At 41.0% G+C, this 13,187-nt stretch overlaps 1 protein-coding gene across 1 annotated transcript in view; it reads left to right on the forward strand.

Annotated features, from left to right (window-relative positions):
• Positions 1-6,322: 6,322 nt before the first annotated feature.
• DHX40 (DEAH-box helicase 40) overlaps positions 6,323-13,187 on the forward strand; it is a 48,466-nt gene continuing 41,601 nt past the window's right edge. The window contains exons 1-5 of the mRNA XM_037742442.1: positions 6,323-6,576; positions 7,405-7,572; positions 9,377-9,522; positions 12,204-12,323; positions 12,820-13,070. Coding sequence (XP_037598370.1) covers positions 6,465-6,576; positions 7,405-7,572; positions 9,377-9,522; positions 12,204-12,323; positions 12,820-13,070 — 797 coding nt within the window. The 5' untranslated portion in view covers positions 6,323-6,464. The remainder of the gene's footprint in view (positions 6,577-7,404; positions 7,573-9,376; positions 9,523-12,203; positions 12,324-12,819; positions 13,071-13,187) is intronic.

The following is a 13,187-nucleotide window of genomic DNA, read 5'->3' on the forward strand; positions in this document are numbered from 1 at the left end:
TTTTTTCAGAGAAATAGTACTGTTTCATTTTTCTTTTAAATAATGTTGATGCTGAAGTTTCTCAAATAAACCCAGCTTGCCACCTTCAGGCCACTGAAAGATTTACAGAGACTATAGTCAGAACACCAATAATGCATCTTTCTCAATAATCCATAATTAATAATATCTTGATCATTTTATTAGTGCCTTTGTCAAATGCACTCTATCTAGAATCTTTCCCTAGCATTTACTGGAGTCTTCGCAACTTTCAAAACTCAGTCAAATGTCACTAACTCCTAGAAGCCTTCACTGATCACTCTAGCTAATTTTTCCTCCTCTAAATATTTTATCTCCTGGATTACATGGAATCTCGTTGAAGGTAATAACCATGTCTTAAACATATTTTATGCCTCTGCATGGCTATTAAAAAGGGTGCGTATAATAATTGTACATGCTAATATTGACTGAATGAATACACGAATGAATAAATAGGAAGCTAGAGTAAACATTGAGCTTTCACTTGGAAGAGGCCCCATTTTACTAGTAGATTAAGGGGAATTCTACACATTTATTAAAGATTATAAGCATACGTGTAAAGCGCAATTTTCATTGACAACTAGCAGTGTCTCAGTCTCTATTAAACTCTCAAACAATATTGTTGATGAATGATTTTAATGACTGTTTGGTGACTGGCTCTGTGATAATTACTCAAATGACTCAGAAAAATTCACAAATTTTTTTGTCTAGTTCCATCTAGTTTAGGGAATGAAGTTTTCCTTTGTGTTTACATTCTCTCTGGAATGAAGTTTCCCTCCCGCTTTTTCAAGGTCTACATGTATCCAGGACTACTAGATGAAAAACTGGTCATAGATGTTTGCTTCTGATTTATTTTTAATGGAGAGGGGAATGGTCCACACTTGAGAATGGTTTATCTTTTTGAATTCCTTCCATTAGAACCCATCTTTCTTTCGTTCTTTCGTTTTATTTTTTTCTTCCTCTCTCTTTCTTTTTTTTCTTTCTTTTCTCTTTATTTTCTTTTTCTGAAACTGGGTCTTGCTCTGTCGCCCAGGGTGGTATGCGGTGGCACCATCACGGCTCACTGCAGCCTTCTCCTCCTGGGCTCAAGTGATCCTCCTGTCTCAGCCTCTCAAGTAGCTGGGAATATAGGCATGCACCTCCATGCCTGCCTAACTTTTGTATTTTTTGTAGAGATAGGTCTTGAGATGGGGGTCTCACTATGTTGCCCAGGCGGGCCTCAAACTCTTGGTCTCAAGCAATCCTCCTGCCTTGGCCTCCCAACATGTTGGGGTTACCAGCATGAACCATCACACCTGGCCCCATTCGAACTTTCTAATGAAAGTTCTCCTGCCCGCTAGGAGGGCTATTTATCCCTTCTGTCAATACTTCATTTCAGTATATTCTGCCCACTCTCCGCCCTCTCCCCAGGCCCAGGCTTATCCATCTGAGAGAGGAAGTAACCAGTAATTTGAGCATGCACAGGAGGCTCTGGTTTGGGCAATCAGGTCAGCAGTGTTTTTGAATTTTTGTTTCTGCTTTGTTGAGGGCTGAAGAGGAAGATAGGCCCTTGGGTTACCAGTGAGACAGAAAAAGGGGAGGAAAATACAGAGAAACAATCAGATTCACATTTTGGGATACAAATCCACCACAAATGCAAGTTTATAATACCTATCTGGACTAAAAGTTTGTTCTCTCCCCTCCAGTCCTGTATCCTTCCTCAAAATGTCAGTTTGGTATTTCTCCCTCATCAGTACCTTTGTTTCAACCCTCCTGAACACATCTTCCAATCGTGCCCCAATACTTTCATTGACAAAGTCTTTTCTTAATCATCACATATACACTGTAGTAGTGGCATCATTTTCCAGTTATTCTTTTCTCACACTTTCATTTACCCTAGTTGATTCTAACCAGCCATCCCCAACCATTAGTTATATTTTCAGTTTGCTCTCGAATTCTCATTTACTCACAATCTGGCTTCTGTCTGCTTCTCTTTACCAAGACAAGTCTTGTTTTGGTCCAATTAATGAGTTTTTTTTTTAACAATCCATGTAGTTTGGTACAATGGCTCACTCCTTCTGTGAGCAATTAGGTTCTGTTATTAATTAGGTTTGTACATAATCACCATTTTTCCACATTTTTAGCTTTCTGGTTGTGACTGTAATAATATCTTTGAATAATTTTCCTTTTTTTTTTTTTTTTTGCTTTACTTACTCCTTTTAACCAACACAACAGTGGTTCTACACTTTCCTTTCTTTCCTGAAGATGATTTAAAAATTCTATTCCATTTTTGTAAATCTTTAATGTTGAGCCTCTTTCCTGTCTTTTTGATGCTCTGAAACAGATTGCTTGGATTCTATGTTTCGAAAGACTGCTTATAAAGCAATAGCAGCAGGGTACAATTCAGACTTCTCACGCTTCTTTAAACACCAGTTCTTTCAGGTACTTTTATTTTCTTTCTTTCTTTTTTTTTTTTTTGAGATAAGAGTCTCACTCTGTTGCCCAGGCTGGAGTGCAATCGTGCAATTTCGGCTCACTGCAACCTCCGCCTCCCAGGTTCAGGTGATTCTCCTGCCTCAGCCTCCTAAGTAGCTGGGATTACAGGTGCCTGCAACCACTCCTGGCTAATTTTTCATATTTTTAGTAGAGATGGGTTGGCCAGGCTGGTCTCAAACTTCTGCCTTCAGGTGATCTAGCCACCTCATCCTCCCAAAGTCCTGGGATTACAGGCCTGGCCTCAGGTTTTTAATGTAACCCAAAGATAAGAAATCAACTCAATGTCGTTGGGGACACTGACCTTTCTTCCCAGATTCAACCCATGTGTTTTCTATTTTTACTCTGTACTTGAGTTTTGTTTGTCACTGTAATTTGTAAACTCACTGGGTAGGAAATAATTGTTCCTCTTCTAATTTAGAATAGCCCCAAGCACATGGTTATTAATGGTAACATGCTTTAAATGTCCTTGGATATAAAATGAACCATGTTAAACATCACTTGAGATTTTCACTTTTATTTTTCTTCATTCTTGACTTGCAGATTTGATACTGTATATTCTCAATAGGTGGTTTTCATACAAGAATGGGGTCAGTTCTTGTACCTTTTCTGAAAAAGATTTCCTGCCTCAAATGCTGTGTATCTGTTGAACTTTTCAGCTACCATGGTTTCCAATGTTTGGAGTTACAAACATTGAAAGAAAATACATTATTTTGGCACCAAGATCTAGATAATTCCATCTCCCAATGCAGTTTAGTGGTTATTAGTGTGGCTTTGAATCTTGGCCCTCTTAGTTCTTCATTTTGTCACCATAAGCAAGTTTCTAACAGAAAATTATGGATAGTGATAACCGAACTTTGAGTTTCTGTGAAAAATAAAGGAAATAATTTACAGTTGAAACTTGAACAAGTTGGGGGTAGGGGCACAAACCTTTTGCATAGTCAAAATCTGCATGTAACTCTTATTTTTTTTTCAGAGACAGAGTCTTGCTGTCGCCCAGGCTGGAGTGCAGTGGTGCAATCTCAGCTCACTGTAACATCTGCCTCCCAGGTTCAAGTGATTATTTTTGTTTTTCTTCTTTTTTTTTTAAAGATGGGGTTTCACCATGATGGCCAGGCTGGTTTTGAACTCCTGACATCAGGTGATCCACCCACCTCAGCCTCCCAAAGTGCTAGGATTACAGGCGTGAGCCACCATGCCCGGCCTCAAGTGATTCTTTTGCCTCAGCCTCCCAAGTAGCTGGGACTACATGTGTGCACCACCATGCCTGGCTAATTTTTTTTTTTTTTTTTTTTTTTTTTTTTTTTTTCCCCACCTGCCTGGGCATTTTTTTTTTTTTTTTTTTTTTTGTATTTTTAGGAGAGACAGGGTTTTGCCATGTTGCTCAGGTTGGTCTTGTACTCATGAACTCAGGCAATCTGCCTGCCTAGGCATCCCAAAGTGCTAGGATAACAGGCGTGAGCCACTGCGTTGGGCCAAAATCTATGTATTACTCGACTCCCCAGAGCTTAACTATTAAGAGCAACTATTGCCTGGAAGCCTTACCGATAACATAAATGGTTAATTAATACATATTTTGTATATGTTTTATATATTGTATTCTTACAATAAAGCAAGCTAGAGAAAAGAAAACATTAAGAAAATCATAAGTAAGGCCGGGCGCGGTGGCTTACGCCTGTAATCCCAGCACTTTGGGAGGCCGAGGCGGGTGGTTCACAAGGTCAAGAGATCGAGACCATCCTGGTCAACATGGTGAAACCCCGTCTCTACTAAAAATACAAAAATTCAGCTGGTCATGGTGGCGTTTGCCTGTAATCCCAGCTACTCAGGAGGCTGAGGCAGGAGAATTGCCTGAACCCAGGAGGCAGAGGTTGCAGTGAGCTGAGATCGTGCCATTGTACTCCAGCCTGGGTAACAAGAGCGAAACTCCGTCTCAAAAAAAAAAAAAAATCATAAGTAAGAGAAAATATATTACTATTCATTAAGTGCAAGTGGATCATCATAAAGGTCTCCATCCACTTTAGTAGGCTGAAGAGGAGGAGGAGAAAGACAAAGGATTGATCTTGCTATCTCCAGCTTAGCAGGGGCAGAAGAAAATCTGCAAGGGGACCTGCAAAATTCAAACCTATATTGTTCAAGGGTCAACTGTATCGGAAACATTTGACTACATGAACTAAGTGATTATGATCATTGGTCTGAAATAACGATTTTTAGAAAGTGAGTTTTCTATGTCACTGATAGAGATGCCCTATACTGAAATACTGAGATTATCAATACCTTACCTGTACCACAAATGTATTTTTTGACTCTTTAATTTCTGTTTCTGTTTCTATAATATTTTGAATTCCTAACATAATCCAGAGGGCTGGGAGATACCCCTAATGAATGAGAGAAACCTGGAATATTCTCCTACTTATCAGATCGCTTCCTCTCATACCCAAGTTTTGAGATATAAAGTTGTTACAAAGTTCCATTTTATTTGGTATCATTCAAAATCTGATGAACTTGCATTTTAAGAAGCATTGATCAGTCCCATTTAAGGGCAGTTGGTATGAATTCACTTTATTTTACTTTATTTTTTTGAGACGTAGTCTCACTCTGTTGCTCAGGCTGGAGTGCAGTGGCACGATTTTGCCTCACTGCAACCTTGTCTCCTGGGTTCAAGCGATTCACCTGCTTCAGCCTCCCGAGTACCTGGTATTACAGGTGCATGCCACCATGCCCAGCTAATTTTTTTTTTTTTGTATTTTTAATAGAGATGGAGTTTCACCATATTGGCCAGGCTGGTCTCAAACTCCTGATCTCAAGTGATACACTCACCCTGCATCCCAAGGTGTAGGGATTACAGGCATGAGCCACCATGCACGGCCATGAGTTCACTTTAAATGAGCACAGAAAAATCTAGGGTTCCAACAGCCTTATCGTGCATCTTTTGCAGCCTGGTCAGACAGTAGGGTCTTTAGGTGATGGTGAAGTGACAGCTCTCAGTTGTCTTCTTTGGTAGCTAAGTGTTGGTTAATTCTAACAACAGGAATGATTGAGAAGTCCAAGAAACAATCTTCTTCACATTGCACTTTGTTACAGTTGACACTAATTTAAAAATTGGCAGGCTCTAGAACACAAAAACCTGCCCCCAAAGTACCTTTTCTGAAAAAGTTGTTTGTGTATCTGTTGAGCTTTTCATCTACTGTGGTTTCCAAGGAATGCACCTCTATCAAAAATGAGCTTAATTCCTAAAGAAATCAATTATTCATTCTTCCATTCAGCAACATCAACAAATATTGACAGCCCACCTTGAATCACACTGTGCTGGGCCCTGAATTTAGTGATGTTTTAATATTCCGGCTCTTGTCAGGGGCTTACAATATAGCTGGGCGGAAGAGGAAACATGCAAATAAATTAAAATGCAGAGTCCTATAAGGGAAATGAGCAGCCTAGGTGACCTAAGGTTTGGAAATAACATAACTAAAACTTCAGCTCCACAACTCAGTAGCTGTGTCCTTGGACAGGTCATGTCAGATCAGGAAAGGTGAGAATGAGTTGCCAAACGCATCACTCTGGGTTGGTTCCAGTTCTTGGCAGAGGGTCACATCGTGTCAGATGTGTCAAGGCAGGATAGGCTGCAGCAACCATTGTGGCGGAGAAAAGAGGTGTCGTCGCGCCCTTTGGCGCGGAAGAGGCGAAACAAAAGAGGCCCTCGGGGATGGCTCATCTGCTCAAGGGCCCTCGGGCCCTCAGGGATGGCTCATCTTCTCAAGGCGAAGCGCATGTGGCAGTTGGCGGGAAACCCTTGGGGGTGGAGCTTCAGCTCCCTGTCCGGCCGCCCCGTGCCACGTCATCGAGCAGCTCCCCCTCCCCTTGCTACAAGTCGCACGCACGGAAGTAAACAGCTCTACGTCATCAGGGCGCGTCCTCGCCTTTCCCCTCCCATCTCCTCAGATCGGAGGACGTGCTCGCCTCCACTCGGGGCCAGGTCTATGTCCCGGTTTCCCGCTGTCGCGGGCAGGGCGCCAAGGCAGCAGGAGGAGGGTGAGCGGTCAAGAGACCTCCAGGAAGAGCGGCCCTCGGCTGTTTGCATCGCCGATAGAGGTGCGGTCTGCGGGACGGTACGGAAGCCAGCGGGAGTTAATTCCTGGGGGTTTGTAGGGGGGAATGAAAGTACGCCTGTGGCAGGCTGAGAAGAGTAGTGAGGAAGCCGCGGCGTTCTGCTAGCTTTCCAAGCCCGAGGCGAACTTTGCGTCCAATGAGCACTTTGCCTTAGAGGGGGGCGGTCCCAGATCCAAGTTGGGCGAAAAGCTTATTGGGGGGCGAAAAAGTGAACCCCAACGCCCGAAATGCATTCTGTTCTTAAACAGGCTCATAAACCCTTTGTTCTCTACCCATTCATCCTCCCCCCCTTCGTTGGGCCGCCAGCCTGCCTTTGGGTACGGTATGAAGGGAGCCAGTTTCCAGGAGCCAGTTTCCATGGTTACCCACCACTTGGCCTTCTGGGATATCAGTCACTCTGAACAGGGACCTAACTTGAACCATGAATCAGAAGCAAACACAGGTGGCTTCTAATCCAGCTGAGAATTTTCTGCTGTGTTCCAGTTTTTGGTCTATTGTTAAATAAAATTGGGCTTTGTGCTTCTGTGTAAGTATGCATGTGTATACGTTGCCTTGAGCTATACTTGCTTTGAAAAGTACTTTAAGTTACGCATGAACGAATGCTCAAGTTGCTGGATTTCACCAAAAAGTTGTTCTGGGCTTATAAACCCTTACTTACAAATGGTACACGAGCGATTTAACAGAGAAGTCATGGATGATCCCTTCTAGCGCTAAAATTATATTGCCTTTCTGTTTTTAGCCCTGAGAAATTGAGTTCTCCAGAGATATCTTTACAAGTCTTTTACTTGACTTAATTTTCTGTTATTACAGAAGAGAAAGGATGCACGTCCCAGGAGGGAGGAACTACTCCAACTTTTCCTATTCAGAAACAAAGAAAAAAGATTATTCAAGCTGTGAGGGACAATTCATTCCTTATTGTTACCGGAAATACAGGAAGTGGTAAAACAACTCAACTCCCAAAGTATCTGTATGAAGCAGGTGATTTTTTTCTGTGAAAATATTGGAAATATTTTAAAAATATCCTCTTTTTAAAGGCCAGTAGGATATCTGTACTGCATGATTGCCCACTATTTTATAGTCCCACTTCTCTTGCCACACCCCCTTCCCCCATGCTTCTTTATGGTCTATTTCAGTTTCAGGAATTAGTTGGGATAGCAAATTTTCCCGTTTTTCATTACCATAATAATCTCAAATAGGAGAATTACATCTAGATATTAATTCCCTTTTATAGAATAAGGTTGTCTAGCAGTAGACTATTAACCATTGGATACTGAAATAATTTTGAGGGGAAGAAGTATGTTGATACCTGTTGCTGACATTAGTATTTCTTGATTCTTTCTCTAGAGCATTATCAGGGAAATATTTATTTCCTGACTTTGCCAGCACAAGCCAACTGACAAGTTACCTTTAAAATATGTTAAGTAAAATTTATAGGAGGCCTTTGGTTTGGACTGATCTCCTGCACTAGACTCAACAGACCAAACCAAAATGGAATTACTCATGCTGAAGTTCCACGCCACCAAGTCTAAAAACTAAATTTTTTCATCTAATCAGAAATGAGGAGAAAGATATAATAGCCAAATTCCAAAACAGGCCAGTTTTAGCCAGCATAAAGAAGTTTCCTCTGCTTTAACTTTTACAAAAAAAGTAACTTTGAAATGAGCAATCTGCTTTTTGTTTTCTGTTTCTGCTTTCCTCAGCCCTTTTCTGTCTGTCAATCAGCCTCCTTTGCTCAGCTCATTGAAATACTCATTCTATTTTATGAGACGATAGGTTGATGTGATTCCGATTCTGGAATCACAAAAGCCAATTAAGATTTTTTAACTAAGTTTGTTGTAATTTTGTCTTTTGACAAGTGTTATTCCTTTCATAGAGTTTGTAAAGAACAGTATTATATTGGATATGATTTGCATTAACAAATAACAAAAATATATTAACTTATTCTAATGCTTCAAATCTAAGTTGCCATCTATTAAGACATATCACTATTTTATATGCAATAGTCCCCTTTTATCCTTAGGAGATGCCTTCTAAGACTACTCAATGCCTGAAACCACCAATAATATCAAACCCTGTATATACTATGTTTTTTCCTATACATGCATAACTATGATAAAGTTTAGTTTATAAATTAGGCACAGTAAGGGATTAATAACAATAAAATAGAACATTTATGACAATATGCTGTAGGAAAAGTTATGTGAATGTGGGCTCTCTGTCTCTGAAAGTGCTGTAATATTTTTGGACTTCCATTGGCTGTAGGTAACTGAAACTTTGAAAAGCAAAACCAAAGGTAAGGAGGGACTACTGTACTATTTAGAATGGAGGCTGGGCGCGGTGGCTCATGCCTGCAATCCCAGCACTTTGGGAGGCTGAGGCAGGTGGATCACATGAGATTGGGAGTTGGAGACCCACCTGACCAACATGGAGAAACCCTGTCTTTACTAAAAATACAAAATTAGCTGGGCGTGGTGGCGCACGCCTGTAATCCCAGCTACTCGGGAGGCTGAGGCAGGAGAATCACTTGCACCTAGATATTTATACACACACACACACACACACACACACACACACACACGTAGAGTGGTTATTAATATGTATTATTTTAAATTAATATTTAAATTTTCATGGTGCAAAGATAGCACAGTGTGTTTTTCATTTGCAGGATAATATTCTTTTGGAAACACTCAAGCAGTTTTGTATTGATTGGCCAAAAACAATTTAACTCTAGTAGGAATAAACAGTTGCTAATGTTATGTTTTTTTATCTCTGGTTTTGATAGGGTTTTCACAACATGGTATGATTGGTGTAACTCAACCACGCAAAGTAGCTGCCATATCAGTTGCTCAGAGAGTAGCTGAAGAAATGAAATGCACTTTGGGATCCAAAGTAGGATACCAAGTTCGTTTTGATGATTGCAGCTCTAAGGTACAAAAGTCTTGTTGATATTTGTTTCTTTTCTTATCGGGACAGGGTCTCACTCTGTCGCCTAGCCTGGAGTGCAGTGGCACAAACATGGCTCATTGTAGTCTCTACCTTCTGGGCTCAAGTGATCCTCTTGCCTCAGGCCCTTGAGTAGCTGGGACGACAGGAGCATGCCCCCATGCCCAGCTAATATTATGAATTTAACAGAAAGAGTGGAGACAGTTCTGGAAGATTTTTAACTTCAAAGTTCAATATATATACTAAAGAATTTATTGTTGTTGTCCATTGTTAATGCTTTAGCTCTCAAGTGTCTGATATTCATCCCATTTTCTCATTCCTCAATTATTTTATAAGTGACAATTTATTTTCTTAGGATCCTCTTATTTATGTATTTTAACTGTAAGGATTCTTGACTTGTAGGTTTTTAAAAATTTTTATTGTAGTAAAATATATATATAACTTAAAATTGACCATTTTACCATTTTGGTATACAGTGCCATTAAGTATGTTCACAATGTTTGGTAGCCACTACCATTTCTATGTTCAGAACTTTTTTTTTTTTTTTTTTGAGACGGAGTTTCACTCATGTTACCCAGGCTGGAGTGCAATGGCGCGATCTCGGCTCACCGCAACCTCCACCTCCTGGGTTCAGGCAATTCTCCTGCCTCAGCCTCCTGAGTAGCTGGGATTACAGGCACACACCACCATGCCCAGCTAATTTTTTGTATTTTTAGTAGAGACGGGGTTTCACCATGTTGACCAGGATGGTCTCGATCTGTTGACCTCGTGATCCACCCGCCTCGGCCTCCCAAAGTGCTGGGATTACAGGCTTGAGCCACCGCGCCCGGCCTGTTCAGAACTTTTTTTATCGTCCCAAACAGAAACTCCATTAAACAATAGATTAAACCCCCCATTTCTCCCCCACCAGCCTCTGGTAACTTTTTTTTTTGAGACGGAGTATTGCACTGTTGCCTGGGCTGGAGTACAGTGGTGCCATCTCAGCTCACTGGCCTCCTGGGTTCATGCCATTCTCCTAGCTAAGCCTCTCAAGTAGCTGGGATTACAGGTGCCTGCCACCGCACCCAGCCAATTTTTTGTATTTTTAGTAGAGACGGAGTTTCACTATGTTGGCCAGGCCGGTCTCAAACTCCTGACTTCGTGATCCACCCACCTTGGCCTCCCAAAGTGCTGGGATTACAGGTGTGAGCCACCATGCCTGGCCGTAACTTCTATTCTACTTTCCTGTCTCTACAAATTTGCCTACTCTGGGTACCTCATACAAGTAGAATTACACAATATTTTGTACTTTGTGTCTCTCTTGTTTCACTGAGCATGTTTTCAAGGTTCATTTATTTTGTGTGTTTGTATTCTTGAAGTCAATGGAAAACGGAATTAAAATCAATTAATCAACTTAATTAACAATATCAGCAAGTGTTAAGCATTCATGGCACCAACACATTTAAAATAGTTTCTTTTTAATGATGAATATTATAATTTACATTCCCTGAGGATTTCTTTATCCTGTCCCAGATACAAAACAATCTGTGGTTTACGTATGTTCCCTAATAGGAATGGCCATCAAACGTGGCACAAGATGACTCCCCAAAATACTGTTCTGGCTTCGTAGTGGTCACTGTTTGGGACTTTTTTTTTCTTCTTTCCCTTGTTTTATGGATGTCATTGCTGTTAGACCTAGCCTTTGGACCTTTTTCTCACCCCGTTTTAATGCTTGTTGAATAACACATTTTTATTATTTTGGCGATAGTGTCTTGCTCAGTCACCCAGGCTAGAGTGCAGTGACACAATCCCAGCTCACTGCAACCTCTGCCTCTGGCTCAAGCAGTCCTCCCATCTCAGCCTCCCAAATAGCTGAGACTACAGGTGCATGCCACTATACCTGGCTAATTTTTATATTTTTATTAGAGAGGCGGTTTTGCTGTGTTGCCCAGACTGGTCTTGAACTCCTGGACTCAAGTTATCCGCCTGTCTCAGTATCCCAAAGTGCTGGGATTACAGGATTGAGCCACTATGTCTGACCTAAGTAACACATTTGTTTTTGTTTTTTTTTGAGACGGAGTTTCTTGTTGCCTAGGCTGGAGTACAATGGTGCGATCTTGATTCACTGCAACCTCTGCCTCCTGGGTTCAAGTGATTCTCCTGCTTCAGCCTCCCGAGTAGCTGGGATTACAGGCATGTGCCACCACAGCCAGCTAATTTTGTATTTTTAGTAGAGATTTCTCCGTGTTGGTCAGGCTGGTCTCAAACTCCCAACCTCATGTGATCCGCCTGCCTCAGCCGCCTAAAGTGCTGGGATTACAGGCATGAGCCACTGTGCCTGGGCAGTAACACATTCTTTAATAGGACAATGGGGTAGAGAAGAGACGAGAGTGGGTGCAAAGTATGCACCTACCATTTTCTCGTTTTCCCTGAAACCTGTAAAATAGGGGCTGAGGCAGAAAGATACATCTCGTTTTACTGTTGTTTCCTACAACTTGCTCACCTAATGTCATTGCATCAACTTGCCACTTTCCTCTGACTTTATTGTATCTCCTTATTGGTGATTTTTGTTGCTTTGTCCAAGAATACCCAAGTGTTTTTACCTTTTGAGGAAAAATTTAGTTGGGGAAGCAGTGGTGAATTTCTGTGATACTATAAGTTGCTATACTCTGCTGTTTGAATGTTAGGAGACAGCAATCAAATATATGACTGATGGATGTTTACTGAAACATATTCTGGGAGATCCAAATCTTACCAAATTCAGTGTCATTATTTTGGATGAAGCCCATGAAAGGACTCTAACTACAGTGAGTATTTTAATTTATTGGTTTTTTTATTAGCAAGTAGTTTACTTGTTTGGGTAGCTTTTTACTATATAGAGAGTTGTCTCCTCTTGCTTTTTAAGTTTTTAGAGATAAGGTCTTGTTCTGTCACCCAGGCTGGAGAGCAGTAGTATGATCATAGCCCACTGCACCCTTGAACTCCTGGGCTCAAGTGATCCTCCCGCCTCAGCCTCCCAAGTTGCTAGTACTGCAGACGTGCATCACCATGTCTGGCTGATTTTTAAGAAAATTTTTTGTAGAGACAGTGTCTTGCTTTGTTTCCCTGGCAGGTCTCGACCTCCTGGCCTCCCACCTTGGCCTCCCAAAGTGCTGGGATTACAGGTGTGAGCCGCCGCACCTGGCTCTTACTTATATTTTAGTCTATTAAAATAGGAATTTCTTGGTTAGAATAGCAGTGTATTTAAAGTAGTTTGGCTGTTAGATATACTTGTGACTTAATAGAAATTTACTTTTCTTTCAGGATATCTTATTTGGTTTATTGAAGAAGCTATTTCAGGAGAAGTCTCCTAATAGGAAGGAGCATTTAAAAGTGGTGGTAATGTCAGCAACTATGGAATTAGCGAAGCTCTCTGCATTCTTTGGAAATTGTCCGATATTTGATATACCTGGAAGGCTTTATCCAGTCAGAGAGAAATTCTGCAATTTGATTGGCCCACGAGACAGAGAAAATACTGCATATATTCAAGCGGTATTAATTGGCATTCATTTAATGTCTTTTTTTTAATATCTGTGATTCTTATTAATTGGGTAGTTTGATAATTCACATGTTCCCTTCTCTTTTAATGACAGCCCTCACAGGTCCTAGAACTTTTCTTTTTTTTTTTTTTT

The sequence above is a fragment of the Cebus imitator genome, unplaced genomic scaffold (genome assembly GCF_001604975.1).
Source record: "Cebus imitator isolate Cc_AM_T3 unplaced genomic scaffold, Cebus_imitator-1.0 Scaffold121, whole genome shotgun sequence".
Lineage (NCBI taxonomy): Eukaryota > Metazoa > Chordata > Mammalia > Primates > Cebidae > Cebus > Cebus imitator.